A 16,583-nucleotide genomic window follows, 5' to 3' on the forward strand; every position below is an offset into this window, starting at 1 on the left:
AGAGCTATTGTATTTCTGGTTGCTGTAGGTGTCCGGTCATGTAGAGATGTAAAGAGAACATTGTCTTGTTGCAGCATGGCACCTAATGGTTGTTGTAATGAGTGAGTAGTAACATAACTACTGTATTATTTATTGTACTGCACAGGAGTTACAACAACTACATTTACATCATATTTTATGTTTCAGCTACTTAGCTGATGCATGACCAGAAGGTCTGAGGAAGGGCTGCGGCCCGAAACGTTACCATTCAGTAAAGAATCTTTGAGAACATCAATTGGTGTGCAGATTTTTTCTTCTTTTATGACTATATCCAGCCCCCAGCCTCCTTTATGGCTGTTTGTTCAGCCTCCACTATCACTTCCCAAGTACAGCACTATTCTAAGAAATCCGACGACGAGATCAAGGTCAATCCCAGGTTGCCCTGACATTAATTGTCATCTGATCCTCATGTGATCGACAGATATAGAAAATAAAAACAGAACTAATAACAAAGGACATTTGCCTTGCTCTATAAATATATACTTTTTGTCTCAGTACCGTTTTTCCTGCAGTCTGCATCACCACAAGCAGATTTTTTTTTATAAAGAACAAAGAAAGAAAAAAAAAGAAGGAAAAATAAACAACATTATGCAACAAAGTACTACTTAGTCTTAAAGGGATAGTTCACAATTTTTGAACTTAAGTTGTGAGTCCTGAGTCCTGCGGTGGGAGTTCTTCTCTGGTTCTGGTGAATATTAAGTAGTTCCGGTCATTTTGTGGAGGGCACTAGTCTGGGGCCATGCATTAAAAGTAAATTAATCCACAAAACTACTAATTTGTATTTGTATTGTTGACCTATTTCTAAAATATTAGCTCAACTTTCGTTCAACTTTGACCCCTCTATCACATGGAAGTATTATTTGGGCGTAGTGATATGGACACAAAAAACATAGTTCCATCCATCCGTCTTCAACCGCTTATCCGTAGTCTGGTCGCGGGGGCAACAGCTTCACCAGAGTGTTCCAGACTTCCCTTTCCAGAGCAACATTAGTGACTTCCTCCTGGGGGATCCCGAGACGTTCCAAGGCCAGTGAGTCGATGTGTTTCCTCCAACTGCGCCTTGGTCTGCCCCGGGGTCTCCTCCAAGTGGGACGTGCCTCGAGGACCCCCCTTGGGAGACGCCCCAGAGGCATCCTAACCAAATGCCCGAACCACCTAAGCTGGTGCGGTACAGCGACTATAATACCGCCTATCTTTTGGGCGTAGTTTTGGACATAGTTCCGTGTGATAATAGGTCAACAATACAAATGACACTAGTTTTGTGGATTCATTTACTTTTAATGCCTGGCCCCCTGTGCCCCCCACAAAATGACTGGAACTACTTAATATTTCACCAAAACCAGAGCAGAACTCCCACCACGGGACTTGGGCAATCAATTAATACAGTTGCAACCACTATATAAATGGCAAGTATTTCATACAGCTTAAGTTAAAAAATTCTGAAATATCCCTTTAATGTTTCAGAGAATGTATTGTTCTGTCAGGGAACAAATCTCTTCCTGCTAAAACGAACCTTTTCCCCCTTTTTCTGTATCTTCACCCAAATGATGAGGTCGAAATAGAATTACAGGGGATGATCAGTGACATTTGTGACAAGTGCCAAGCATATGATGACCTTATCGTTCATATCAGAAAGTGATAATGTAGTGTTAATGTAGTCATGGACTACTAGGAGTTGACTCGTCTGGTCCAGTTGTGTGGAAATGGCCTGCACGGGTTCAGCGTATTGCTGATTGGAAGGCATGTGCAGTTCACCCTGTCTGTGCAGCTCTAAATATGGAGTCCAGACACAGACAGAGAGTACGGATACGAGCGCCTACATCACTCAACTGGAATGCTTTCAAAAATAGCTTCCGTATTAAAACAAGAGCAGTTGTAATAACGCCAAGCGTGTGTGTGTGTCCGCATGTGTTGGAGCACATGTCGAACATGGCGTAACGTTGGGTTGTGTGGGTGTGTGTACGTACAGTAAACGCGTCTGTATGTCAGCTTGCCCGTGTGTGCGTGCTTGTGCGTGGGTGTGTGTGAGACAGAGAAGCTTGTTGGAAAAAGTTGGGAGACAAGAATATAATTAAGTGTGGTACTTGTAAAGTGGACATTCTATTAACCGCGTGTCGGCGTGTGGATCCAGTCAGTGATAGCTGGTCAGCAGACTGGTTAAATTGCCCCCATGTTTTCTGACATGCAATACTGTTGCAATTGATAACCTAGGCAACCTAGCACATACAGAACGAAGTGGTGGACCACAGCTGTTGCTGTTTATTCTGGAAGTATTCACAAACAGTAACAGAGATTTTGAGCCAGAGCATAAGGTTGCCAGGAAGAGAGAGACTTTTGCCCCTACTGGTACTCATAGTCATAGTCACATAGGTTAACACATAGGTTAACACGGGACACATACAGTAGGTTAACACAGACATTGCTGTTCCTTGGAGTGGTTGCACCACTCAAAAAAAGGGCCATCACAGATCAGCCAACAAAATAGAGAAATTGAATTTGGCTTATTTCATTATACTGCATCATCAAATTACATCCTCGCTTCTTCTGTCCTCGGCATGTTAGTCAGCTGTTAAAGCGAGTTAAAGAGGAATTCCTCAGTTGGCGAAGCGTTAACAACTCAAGCCTCTAGCCCTTTACTGACCATGTAATGGACTTCATCTATAGGGCAGTGGTTCTCAAAGTCTTTCTCTTTGAGACCCCCAGGGGTATTTGAGGGGGTTCCAGGGAGAGAGCCTCTATACTAGCGAGGTCCCCAGCGAAATGATACACAATCAAAATCAATTCATGAGGCTGATTGTAAATCAGTAAATCAGCCTTCTAAGTCAGTAGTTTTCACACACTTTAAAGATTTTTCAAAAATGTTCACAAATAGCAGATGTACAAGCGTGACATGCAGTGACGGGCTGTGAGCTTTTATCTGCACATTTTTAATAGCCAATGTGAAAATATAAAACTACACAGATGCTTATATGCACTATTTTTTCTATTTTCAATGAACTCTTGATTTGAGAAAATTTGAATATTTGGCACCAATGATTTTCAGATGGGGGTCCATGGCCCAAAATGTGGGGGTCCTTCCTTGACATGAATAAGTTTAAGAACCACTGTTCTAGTGAATTGCAGTGGGTACCAGCTGGCTATGTGGATCCCAAATCAGCTGAAAGACTGCAGCTGAGACAAATATACAGAATTGCTTTACAGTGGGTGTGCTAGATCCGGTTTCCCTCGAAGGAAAGAAGACATGCTGGTTCTGTTTTGCTGTTTTATCTCCTCGCTTTCTGAACGTCCCCCGGGGAAAACTCATCTCTGATAAGAGAAGACGGACAAAAAGGGCATTCACTTTACCAAAGGAATGGCATTCACTGAAAGGAGTACAAGCAAGATTTTGTTCTGATGTCTGTTGTATTGACATGAGAGTGTAGCTGTAAGCTAGAATGACTTCACTTCAGTCAATGAACGCTAATGGGTTAGTGCAGTGCTCAAGGTCTAGTTGTATTATAAGCTTGCCTCCCTTAAGAGCCAGCACAGCTACAAGGTTCTGAGAGGTTTCTTTAGTGCCTTTTTGCAGGCAGACATTGCCAGTCGTACCAGCCGTATCCTGCTGGAATGACCCAGATTGGCAAAGCGAAATTAGCATTACGTCCACTGGGCATTAGGCCAGGGTAGGGTATTTTGACAGTAAATTATCAAGATTGTTCCACAAATTATGGCAGTGGATAATAGTATTCGTGTGTGTGTGTGTGTGTGTGTGTGTGTGTGTGTGTGTGTGTGTGTGTGTGTGTGTGTGTGTGTGTGTGTGTGTGTGTGTGTGTGTGTGTGTGTGTGTGTGTGTGTGTGTGTGTGTGTGTGTGTGTGTGTGTGTGTGTGTGTGTGTGTGTGTGTGTGTGTGTGTGTGTGTGTGTGTGTGTGTGTGCATTTTATTTGTAAAAAAGAAAATAATCTGTTGGATTTCTGAGGCCCTTTTCAGATTTCTTCTTTTTTCTGCTTTTCAATATAAAATGGTCTGTAGGTCTGTTAATGATTAGAGGTTTTCATTTAAAAATGACTCAAATGCCATAAATGCTTTGAAAGTACTGTAAAAGAATATGAAGTAAAATGTTAAATGGAAAATTGATATGCATTATAGTTATGAAATGAAGCCGTTCACATATTTTTCCTTCAAAGGCCAGTGTCATTAGAATGAATTCCCCAAGCAGACCCTGAAAAGACTTTTCTGTCTTTTTGTCTTTCTAGTTCCACAATGCCCATTGCCTATCTCTCTGCAATAGTTCCAAAGCATGTGGTCGATTATGTCACGATTGCAGCAGGTGTTTCATTCATTCATTCGGGTTATTCATCGTTTCAACTGTACAGTGAGTACATCAAGTCATTATGACCATTATGTTAGAATTCTAACGATCATGGCTATGACTCCTCATGAATAGAGTTCGGAAAGAGTTGTTGAACCAGTGCGGGACTGCACAGCACAGATATCCTCACATAAGCAGTCATGCAGATTTTAATGACAGACGAATGAGAAGGACCTACACAGCATAGGGAAGGGAGAGTACAGGAGGATTTTACCCTGGGCCACAAAGGAGCAGACAATCAATTTCCTTTGGAAAATGATTGCATTATGCCCTAGAAGTTTACTGTTTATTCATCTACCCTTCACAGCTGATGACCCATTTGAAGACTTCTTTGGAGGGGGCCGCAGTCGCCAGCGGGGCATGAGCCGAAGCAGGACCGGGGGGCCATTCTACCACGGTTTCGGAGGCTTCCCAGGGTTTGGCGGAGGTATCTCAGGGTTTGATTCAGGAGGTGTGTACTTACTGGATCAGTGACAGTACAGTTATGGGACACAGGATCCAGAAAATGGTCAATAATGTTCCAGTGTGCGATTACACTTTGCAGTTTTGTAATGGATGACAGCCAACCTGTAGCACCGACATAACATGAGTAGGGTTGTGTTCTTGAAATAGAAATGCACTTGTCATTGCTTCAGGCTTCACCCCATTCGGACCGATGGGCGGAGGTTTCGCATCCTTCTCGTCCACGTCTATCGGGGGCGGCGGACTGAGCGGAGGTGGAGGGGGAGGTGGAATGGGTAACTTCAGATCCGTGTCGTCCTCTACCAAGTTCATCAACGGCAGGAAAATCACCACTAAACGGTACTAAAGAATGTTCTGCAGCTGCGGTGAAGCGACTGTGAGATGAGACGTTGTGGGACGTGCAACAATAACATATCTCCTTTTTCTGTCTCTCTTTTCTTTGACAGGATTGTGGAAAATGGCCAGGAGCGTGTGGAAGTGGAGGAGGACGGCCAGCTAAAGTCTCTAACTGTTAATGGTAAGGAGCAGGTCCTAAGACTGCAGTAACAATCTTCGGCACAGCACTTATGCCCTGTGCAGTTCTCTCTCACACACCAGGAATACCAAGAAAATAAAGAAATGAGCAAACCAAACCAGCTGAGTGGCACCCTGTTGGTCACCGGTGGTTGGTCTCTCGCTCCTGTCTCTCCGCGCTTCCCTGGCGACATTCTCATTCCGAAGAACAGCGTTCTTCTCACTCTAGGTAGCTACAGTTTGGGGGCTAGTTGTATTTATTCCAGTTTACTTTTTGGTTTGGGACCATCTCACTAGGACCACAGAGGATTTTGTTTGTTCTTTTATTACTTGTACCTTTATCTCTGCCATATGCACTTCAAGGAATACTCCACTATTGTACAACCTCATCATCGCAACCTCATCATCGCCATGTCTTAATCGGCATGTACTGAGTATAGACTCAGTACATGGTGCTACAGTAAGTCTGTTAATGCTCATGGAAGCAGCACATTGATTGTCCCCTCTGCCACTAGGAGCAATGAGCTTGACAACTGCTTTGCAGTGCATTCTGGGTGTTGTAGGATTTGATGGCAAAGAGCCATGTTGGGACCGACTAATAGCATTTTCTTATTATGTAAATAGTTGGCATACTGCTGTTCATGTCACAAATTGACATAAACATCCACACATTTGACAGTGGAGCATTCCTGACAGTGGTCAGTGTGTTATTTTGGGGGCTGTTTTTATTACTATTATCATTATTATTTGACCAATTTAACGAGTGAATGATGTAAGCTTAAATGCTTTGCCCAAAGAACTGCACCGTGCTAACCTGTTAGCTATGTTCATGTTCTCGCCCGTTAGTGAATAACATAGATTAGTAATACATTGATTATATTAATGTGCATTTTATCACCTTTTCTATTTTGTTTATATATTTTTTTGTTTTGATTGACAACAGTGTGGTTTATTAATATCTGCATGGTGATGACAGAAGGCTGCCTATGGTTGTTTTCATTCTTTTTCTTTTACTGTAACTCATCAACACAATGAACCGAATTCCACAGGCCACAATATGTTCATACCGGACATACAGGGGATTTTATGTACTTTGTAAAATAATAATTATATATTGTGTTTATACAGTATATATACACAGTATATGATTCAGAAATGAATTGGACAATAAACTTGAGTTTGATCCTGTGGAAGGGCTCGTTGCTGTCACGTGGTGTTTGTCTGATTTGGCTTGAGTGATGTTCACATCTCACACTTCCTGGTTCTCTGAGTTCTGTGCTTAACCTGTTCACACTTTACACTGCTAAACCTCTGCTTCACAGTCACACTACCACAAAAAGGAAACCACGGAGGCTGCTTCTCTATCACAACAACTGACCACCCATCACATCGTTCACTGTGTGCATTGTTTTCTAATCTAATACTAACATCTCAATTACAGTTGAGGTCATTTGTATCGGTGAGTTTTTGCATAGTAAGTGCCTGACCTGGTTGTGTGTGTTCACTTTCATAGCATGTAGCTTGAAAGCTATGAAAGTAGCTGGATGGATAGAGAGGCTGGGAAACCAACCGTCCCAGGTTCGATTCCAGGCTTCAGCAATGTGTCGAAAGTGTCCCTGAGCAAGACAATGAACCCCTGAAGTGCTCCCTGAGGTGCTGCCCCTGTAGTGCCTGCTGCTTCTGTATTTAATACCATGATAAACACCACAAAGGACTATATTATAATTTCTATACTCAGTTACTATTGATGGGATTTACACATAAACTGTACATGTTACAGTACAAGTGAGAAACCAGTACAAGTGAGAAACAGAACAGGGGAGGCCGTGGCCGGGTCGGGGCGAAACACGGCATCGGGGGCTGGGATAGCGTTTGGCCAGTTTGGCACTTGGCGGCCATTTTCAACCGGCCTCATCTCTTCCCGTTCGTCACAGTATGATTGGACAACCAGTCGGTAAAAGGTGCACTCGTTTCCAGCGATAGGCTGACTTGAGCCACAAGAGGCACCGCAGAGCGATAATTGCTGACACCTCTCTCTCTCTCTCTCTCTCTCTCTGTGTGTGTGTTCTGGGGAACATTATCTTTGGCACATCTCTTCTGTGGAATGTGCTCAAGGCTATTTTATTTACACAAGCCTCGCTGTGTTTCTTTTTTTTATGAGAGACGTCAGGAATGGGAAAGCTGTTACATGAGAGAGGATTATATAAAAAAGGATAAGACTGATGTTTTACACTATGTACGTATATGAGCCATGATGCACTGGGAGACAAACTGTTGCCTGAATTCAAGTTCAGTGGAATTCATTGAAGTAATTGAGAGCCGGCTGGACCAGCATATGAATAAACATTATTCTTTCATCAACAAATAAAAAGTAGCCTAGACGAAAATGTTGTGGAGGGACTAGTGGACAAGAGATCCAGTAGAACTGCTCTGAAAATGTCATATCTACAAGCTGTGTTGTAGATCGGCTATTTTCAGCATGCAACCTGAACCAAGCTTAAAATCAGGCATTACGACGCCATCAAGGCCAAAATACATTTTAGTAGACAAATCAACTGTAGATTTGGTCGACTAAAAAATAATTCAGATAACTAAAATATATCACAGTGACACTGCTTTAGATCAGTGGTTCTCTAACTAGGGGGTCTGGGGACTTCCAGGGGTCTGGGGACTTTTCAGATGGGGGTCCACTGCCAAAATGTGGGGGTACTTGACTTGAAAAGGTATGAGAACCACTGCTTTAGAGATACCTCTCAATACACATATATACTGTGTACATAGAAAAACACAAGTGTGATATGTCTTGTTTTATTTTACTGAACTGATCATTAAGAAAGATCTCAATCATTCAAATATAATATTATGCTTTAAGCTCCAGTTTTTCCTCCCAGCGGCTGATGAATCTGCCAGCTGGAATTGCAGGACCAAGTTAAGTGACGTTTCTGTCCAATTCTTCTTTTATATAAGCCTTTACACGACAAAGTTGATTCTGCTGTGCATGTTACAACCAGTGAGTAAAAGTAAATGCCACAGTGTGAAAATACTATGCTTACAAGTCCTGCATTGAAAAGCTTACTTAAGTCAAAGTACAAAAGCACTAACATGCTATAGCAAATATATACAAATGGATGTAAATAATATACAATTATCTAAATCTGCAATGTAACTACAGTAGGAAATAAAGCTGTCAAATAAATGTAGTGGAGTAAAAAGTACATTAGCCTCTGAGATGTACAGTAGAAGTAAAGCATCAAGAAACAGACTTAACTCAAATTATTTAAAGTAGGCCTAACTCTAATACTTAAAATCCAATACTCAGATTTAATATTTAACTCAATACAAAGTACTTTGTGTTGACCCTATGTGACCTTAAAGGTAGGGTAAGTATTGTTTTTGTTGTTGTTAAAGCTCTATATTCTGAATTTCGATAGTAGGCTACCATTGCTAGTGTTTGTTCAGTAACTGGACTGAAGTCTCCCTGTCTTTCCAGCTTTACAAACTCACACAGGCTACAGATTAATCAACTGAAATAAATTAAACAGATTTTTTTCCTTTTAAAAAAAACCGGAACACTAAAATTTAAGCTAATAAATGGGTACTCTCTCTCTCCTGACATTTTGCAACCCACTGGCAATTGTATTTTCTGCTAAATTAAAAAGCTGGATCGAGACTCCCTTTACTGAACAAACACCCACTCCTAGCAATGATTACTATCACAATATTGCTTTAACCTTAATAAGCCTCTTAAAGCTACTCAAAAATCAACGAGTGTGTGCGCGCGTGTGTGTGTGTGTGTGTGTGTGTGTGTGTGTGTGTGTGCGTGCGTGCGTGCGCGTGTGTGTGCGTGCAGATCAGAGAGAGAGAGAGAGAGATACAGCATGGCCATTTCTGATGTCAGCATTGATGATGTTAGTGATGCAGTGGTGCTCTCTGCTGGCTGAGGACAGGTATTGACATTTTATAACAACTCCATGACCATGACGTTCAATTCAAGCTACTATAGCACCGAAGTCCTTACGTCACTGTCAGTAGAGGGCGCCACGACAGGTTCGAAACCCCCCTATGGGGAATAAAAAAATAAAATACACGAACCTGTGGACTGGCGCCCTCTACTGAAAGTGATGTCAGACTTCGGTGCTCTATAGGCTATATATTTTGTAGATACATTAAGAGTGAATGAAAGACAAATTCTACTTTGATTAGTTCAATTTAGTTGTCAAATAATCTCTTGGAGAAAATATTTAAAAAACAGTTTTTTATAGTTATGCAGGACAGTCACAATTGTCCACTAGATGACACTGTTTCTGTAGAAAAGACAACACACTCCAGGAGAGAGCACACATTTGTTTGCATCAGTCTTGGATGACCAGACTTTTGCATTGAATGTCATCCGATTATACTCGTCATATTCAAATTCAGTATAGCCTTCTATATTAATTATTAAAGTGCAATCTCTCAATGAAATAACCCTACCCTCTGTGTTACAGTTTCACTTTAATACCACCACTTTAATTTTGCATAGTCCCATTCTTGCAGCCTATGCCAACACAGAGATACATTAGCCAATATCTGCCACTGCCTGCCAGGTTTTCTCTGGCCTCATACATAGTAGGCTACTAGAGTCATCTTTTTATCACCCCTTGTTTTCTCCCATTTTTGAGGGGCGCAAGCCCCTCCTATATACAAGGTTAATGTTTGTTTTTAGTTCAATGTTTGTTTTAAAAACGCCATTGACAATGAAGGGAAAATGTACGTCATCTTGTCCTGGACAAGATGATGTACATTTTCCCTTCATAGGGACAAGACTTGTCCCTAACACAAACATGAAATGCCATTAACAATAAAGAGAATGTAATGTTTGTTTTGAGTTGACACCGTTTGTTTTTTATCATTACATCACCTAATCATAGCAACAGGAGTTAGACTTTAATATATTAGCGCCCCTCACTTCACACGGGTGTGATTTTTATTACTCCCATCCCTTGCCACACCTGTTGTACCCCACCAGGCCACCAAGCTCACCTGCCCATTTGTTCCTGGGCAGCAGTGCCTCTGGCCGTGTGCTCTGATGGCAGTGTTAGGACTTTTAGAGTTGGGAAAAGACTCTGCTTGGGACTGGAAGAAGGGGTTCAGATTATGGGTAGGCCTAGAATTTTGGTGTGGCTTGGCCAGCAACATAGCGGGATTCACTGAAGATTCCTCTATGCGGGGAGGAATCTTCAGTGAATCCCCACTATGAGGCTAGGTAGTTTTAGGGAAAGCTTAAATAGCATGTTCAGTAGAAATGACCATTTTGCCTAAATTAAAGCGTGTGTGTGCGTGCGTGCGTGCGCACTCAGAAGCACTCAGTAGGTTGGACACAAATGACAGGCACTCTCAACACAATAGCTGTAAATGAAAGCATCAAGGAACCTGGATGTTCCATGAGCTGTTCTGCTTTTCAAATTAGGTCCTTGATCCAGGAAATAAAAGGCCTCCTTTATATGAGCATTAAAAGATCTCATTATCACCGTTGCTCTTTCATATTGTTTTGTTGGGAATTAATTAAATGATAATGGATTATGCGGCTCTTTGGGGAGAATAATCTTATCACCCAGGTAACCAGCCAATAATAGACACAAATATTGATCTGGTGGAGCGGGGATGCTTAGAAACAAAACACACAACCTTGAATTCATGGATGTTAATAGCTATTTCCCTGGTTGTAGAACTGATAGGATCACCAGGCGTTTTTCAGAAGAGGAATACGTGTCTGGATTAGTTGCTTTTTTCTTTTTTTTCAAGCTCTATACTCTATAGAAACAGGATAGAAAGCTGAGCCTTGAAAGCATGCCACCATTTTGTCCTATTTTTGTTGGTCCCCTGGGTCTTGCCCTTTTACTACAAATTTGTCACTGTGATGTTCTAGGTCTAGGAGATGGATGTCACTTACTGATTGGCGTTTCAGAAATAAAGTGCCTGTTTTACACACTCTGGTAAAGCAATACTATGAGGGCCTATAGGCCAGGATAAATGTCTAGTCTAGTGGATAAGAACACATTGATTCAAAGTAAACATACAATGCCTCATTTATCTTGGTTTGTAGATGTTTTCACCACAGTGAGGTAAAACATGGATGTATTCACCCTGGTGCAAGTCTGGTATAGCTTATGCAGTATGCACTTTCCAACTATTTGTTTGTGGTAAAGAGATGAGGTCAAAATGAATGACCCATGGTTTATAAGACGGCCGTTCAAATACAGCTGTAGTCTGGTGATTTATTTGCCACGAACACATGCAGGATTTCCAGATTGCCTGTTATCATTCAAACCCTATACATCCACTCTTGGAAGATTAGCAAGACCCTTAAGTTTACCGCCTTCAGCACACCCTTGCATTACAGCATTTCAATATTTATTAGTTGTTTGTATGAAGAATACGGGATATTTCACATGACCATTGCTGTGGAGGCACTTGGTCCAAACAAGTTCATAAAGACTACGTCAAACAAACCTGCTGATATGCCTCTAATGACTTGTAATTTGTTAAAGGCCAGCTAGGCTATTAGGCATGTTGGGGGGGGGGGGGGGTTCAAAGCTGTGCAGATCTCTCCTCTAAATTGGACCAGCTAGGTTCTCCATGGCGAGCATCTGGCCTCCTTTCTTCTCCTCTCTCATTGCCTTAATTACAGAACACAATGGCGATGAGATCTGCCTGTAATCTCACAACATAATAAGTCTCCCCCCGCCATACCGTGCCTGCCACTAATTCAATATAAATGTAAATTACCTAGAGAAAAGAATAACAAAATCTCATTTTATTTACATGACTAATCACAATAAAGTCAGGCACATGATGAAATATGAATGATGGTCGGCGTATGAAAGAAGGACGGGCCTCCTCCTTATATCCGCTGTTTGAATTTCTCTGCGTTTCATGTAATCTTTGTTGTTACGTGCCGGTTCCATCAATGTAGCTCCTCAGTGTACTGTGTTGTAAGAGACATACGTCTTTTAGAATCTGCCTCTTTGTGCTCACAATGTCAAGGACGCCACAGCGTAAAATGTTCTCCCCACCTCAGCTTTTCATTATTTTTCAAGGAGAGCATGCATGTGTGCATGCATGTGAGTGCGTGAGTGTACACGCACCCACACACATGCATGTGTGCCGTTCACACTGGTTGATACATACCAAACACAAGCCCTTATCCTAACTGTAATCCCAACCTAATCCTTTCATCCTTTCTAAAGTTCATGAGACTGAAGTAAACACTGATGTATAAAGTGATGGGTGCTCTTATCATCATACATCACATCCTGTGTCCAGCCAATCAAATCATCATAAAAGTAATTCCGGCCAATCACTTTTGGTGTCTTCATTTTTCTGCCCTCACTTTTATCTTCAATATGTACTTTGCTCAGCCACTTTACATAGACTTTACATAGACTTTACAGGCACAATTTGTCCAAAACATTTGGCCTGTCATCCCATCCCTCCCAATATTTCTTTTCCCCCTTCCTCTCCCACAGAAGTGGCAGATGACGGCCCCCGGGAGGAGGAGGTACATCGACGCAGACAGAACACGCTTCCCGGTCTGCCGTCCCACCAGCGCTGCCTGAGGAACGTCGCCCAGAACCCCTACGACGATGAGGAGGACAACGGAGAGGAGCATGGTGTACAGAGCCTAGGACTAACAAGAGGTTAGTGCCCGTCACTGACCCCATTAGGTCACACCCACACGGCCACCAAGGTTATATACTTAACTATAACTAACCAAATAACTAGAGATACCGATACCCCCCCGTACCACTTGGAAAAGATCTATAAGACAGTGGTTCTCAGAGTGGGGTCTATAGGGACTCTCTGGGTTCCTTGAGGGGGTTCCGAGTAACAGGTCTGTAACTCTGAGAGCATATAGGTTCCATTTTTACACTCGGTTATCGGGCTTCTTGAAATTGAAAAGTTTGAGAACCACTGATCTAGGAATAAATACAAATGTAGTGCAGTTACAAGTTAGTAAAATAATGGAAATAGTAGGAGTATAAAACAGTAGTGCTACATCGTCTGATGCTTTCAGAAATAATTGACAGCTTTTCCGGTACTCAGTGTTGCGCCCATTTGACCACTTGGTTACTTGGTCAAATGGGTGTGGGCCGCGAACCGGAAATAGAGGAGTCTAGATATTAGGGTTGCCAGGATTGATATTGATGAACGCAGAGGACAAGGTAAAATCTCCATTTACCCCTGGGAGCTGCCAGCGGCTAATTGGCCGCCTTCATGTCGGACAGCCAACACACCAAATGAAGATGACTGTGTGGAGCCGGAGTGACTGGCAGACATGAACGTAGAGGCGTTCATTAGAAAGCTGTGCTGCCACAACGACCTGGGGAGGGTGTCAAAGGTCAACTTCTGTTTTCCACCAGAGGGTCAGGAGGTCGTACGCAATAGCTGGCCAATTAAATACAAGACTCTGAGTTTTGTATTGGGCCTTTATTTGTTAGTAGAGGAGCTTTCATTTTGGTCTCCATGCTATTTCCTGATGGTCATGGTATCCAAACAATGTTTGGCTTCCGGTTCTGATTACACATAGGGTAATGAAATACATACTGTATGCTATGCACTTGTCCTTGATGAGTCACTAAGGTCACAATTCACAAGTCACTATGGACACAATGTTGTTTTTCTCTCTCTAGGATACATGGACACCAAGAGGAAGAAACTGTGGCTAAATAAGGAGGCAGAATCTAAAAAGAAAAGAGCCCCGCCACCACGGTCGTTGCCTCGATTTGGTGGGATTGGGACTTGGTTTTAGACACACACATACACACACGCACGCACACATGCAAACACGCACGCATGCAAACATGCACGCAAACGCGCACGCACGTGTGCACGCACGACCACACACACACACACACACACACACACACACACACACACACACACACACACACACACACACATGTGCGCGTGCACACACACAAACACGCTCATTGACAGGAGTGCTGTCAATCATGTGGCATTAGTGCTCAGTTACAGTGCAACTGCTGTGCCGTCTCTACCCATCAGCTCCACAGAGCAGAGCTAAACTCCCATCAGCCCATCAGTCATCCTGTATGCAAGAATACCAGTCCCATTCTCCCCTTCCCTCAAAGTCCTCTTTTACACCCCACCCACCCACCCACCCCCTTTTCTCCATCTCTCTTTATACGCATCAAGTCTCACCAGCCAAATTAGTCTACAGAGATCACACTTTGTTAGTTTTGTTTTGTGTTTCAAAGAGACATATTTAATAGATAAGCTTTGACAAATTATGTTGTTTATGTGGGTTGGAAGTTGACCCGCTATTAGGACACTGAATGCATGTTGACTCTAACGAAAATGTTGGTTATCGTTATTAGTCTTGTGTTTCTGGACTCTGCCGCTTTGTTTTCTTTTAGAGCGAATGCTTTGAAAAATGTTGGAGTTTTAAATTCTGAGGAAAAAAGAGTGTTACAGTGGCAGCATTGAATGTGAGGGATAGTGCAAATGTGTTAACCCCTTGAGCCCTGTTTTCTTTGTCGTGTAAGTGTTATAGCCAATCTACAAGCTCATCATGTGTCGCATTGCATTGCGACACATTGTGAGCTTGTAGAACAGTCATTTTCATTGTTTAGTTTTTTATTGCCTATAATGACAAGCCCAAAATATAGGCATGCCAGGTTGAACGTGGATTATATTGTAATGAATGCGATCACACTGAGGATAAATAAAGGTCAAGTTGTTCAGCGGTCTTGTCTCTTGACAACGGACACAAAGAGGGAGAGGAATAGCCAAATAGTAGAAGGCTCAATTTTCTATTTGAAGATCCATTATGTTTGACATAATACGACAAGGTCGTATGACAGTATGCAGTATTACATTAGGCTTAACCCATTTTAGGCGGAACCCCTTTTGGTTTTAGCGTTACGTTATGCTTTAGCTATTTATAAATAGCAGATCTACAAGCTCATAGCGCTCCACCGAGTGGCGCTCTACGAGCTTGTAGGTCTGCTATTTCTTTTTTATCGAGAGAAAACTGTCATTTTCAAACAGACATTTTTAGAATCTGATCTCAGGTCAGAACGGCTTAAGGGGAACAAAAGTATGAGAAGTGGGAAGAAGGCTTGAAACTTTATTATAGAAAAAGACCTATAATGTTCTTGTGCACTCTGCTATGCTAAGTGAAAATCATCTTCTGTAGAGTTGTTTTTTTCTTTTCCCCGGTCTGATCATTCATAAACCCTGGGGATTGGCTGCGGAAGGTACCACTCTTTAGATATCTACTACTAGTGGCAATCCGTGCAATCCGGATCCGGCAATCCGTGGTTCCGTGGTGTGGCAAATCTTTGAATATCTCTGCTGTCTGGAAGAAACTCCAAAATGTAAATTGTTCAGGAAATGAAAAGAAAAACAACAAAAAACATCCAGCTCAAGTGGAGTTAGTTGGTTTGGCAGATAGTTTGAGGATCTAATGGAGTTATAGGAGGTTTTTGCCGAAGCACTTTTTCCATTGGTTTAATATTCTTTTAACCAACACACAGATGTAAAGGGTGTTCAATATTGCATTGATTTATGAAAAAAAGAGGGGGAAAAAGTTCCCATACCATGCAGTGGTCAGGGTGCCCTCTTTGGTGCCTGAGTAGAAGGCCAGTAGGACCCGGGAACGCTTGCATAAGGTGACTTTCTCAGTGATGTGAATGTGATGTGAAATGAATGGCATCAGTCACTTTCAGAACATATTCATCAGTCTTCGATCTGCTGCTCATCACAGAGTGAAAAATAATGATTTGTTCACAAGCCCACTCTTCCTTTTTTTCTCAGTAGCTGTCTGTTGAATGGGTAGGATCAGCATAATGTCAGTTCCCATGTTTGTGTTTGACGGTTGTTTTTTAACCATCAATTTGCTCATTCTTTAAGCTGCATTCATTCATGCCTATAGGGAGGACTGTCGGTGAGATAAATACTGATTTTTGTACGATCATCTACCAATAAAGCCTTAAATGAAATAGATTATTTGTGTTGGCATCTTTTATTTATTGTGTAAATCAAGCACAATTGAGAAAGAAGCGCGCCGTGTCTCGGTGCGAGTTGACACTGTGGCCGGCCGGGTGGGGCTTAATTAAGCTCCTTCCCACGGAAACGGTCCGGAAATGGCTCCCCTCACCCCCCCCCCTTCTTCTTCTCCTCACATATTCAGTTAATTTAATTAGTTGTCATTGG

The 16,583-nt window shown here is 42.2% G+C and overlaps 1 protein-coding gene across 4 annotated transcripts in view; it reads left to right on the plus strand.

Moving 5' to 3' along the window:
* dnajb6b (DnaJ heat shock protein family (Hsp40) member B6b) overlaps nucleotides 1-16,374 on the plus strand; it is a 35,610-nt gene extending 19,236 nt beyond the window's left edge. For 3 of the 4 annotated variants that reach the window (XM_080794105.1, XM_080794107.1, XM_080794106.1), the window contains 5 exons: nucleotides 4,696-4,839; nucleotides 5,024-5,189; nucleotides 5,297-5,367; nucleotides 12,872-13,042; nucleotides 14,036-16,374. In XM_080794105.1, the coding sequence (XP_080650231.1) occupies nucleotides 4,696-4,839; nucleotides 5,024-5,189; nucleotides 5,297-5,367; nucleotides 12,872-13,042; nucleotides 14,036-14,154 (671 nt within the window). In that variant the 3' untranslated portion in view covers nucleotides 14,155-16,374. The remainder of the gene's footprint in view (nucleotides 1-4,695; nucleotides 4,840-5,023; nucleotides 5,190-5,296; nucleotides 5,368-12,871; nucleotides 13,043-14,035) is intronic. The other variant, XR_013966171.1, reaches the window with a different exon arrangement.
* The last annotated feature ends 209 nt before the right edge of the window (nucleotides 16,375-16,583 follow it).

This window comes from Protomyctophum bolini (genome assembly GCF_963924005.1).
Source record: "Protomyctophum bolini genome assembly, chromosome: 21".
Taxonomy (NCBI): Eukaryota; Metazoa; Chordata; class Actinopteri; order Myctophiformes; family Myctophidae; genus Protomyctophum; species Protomyctophum bolini.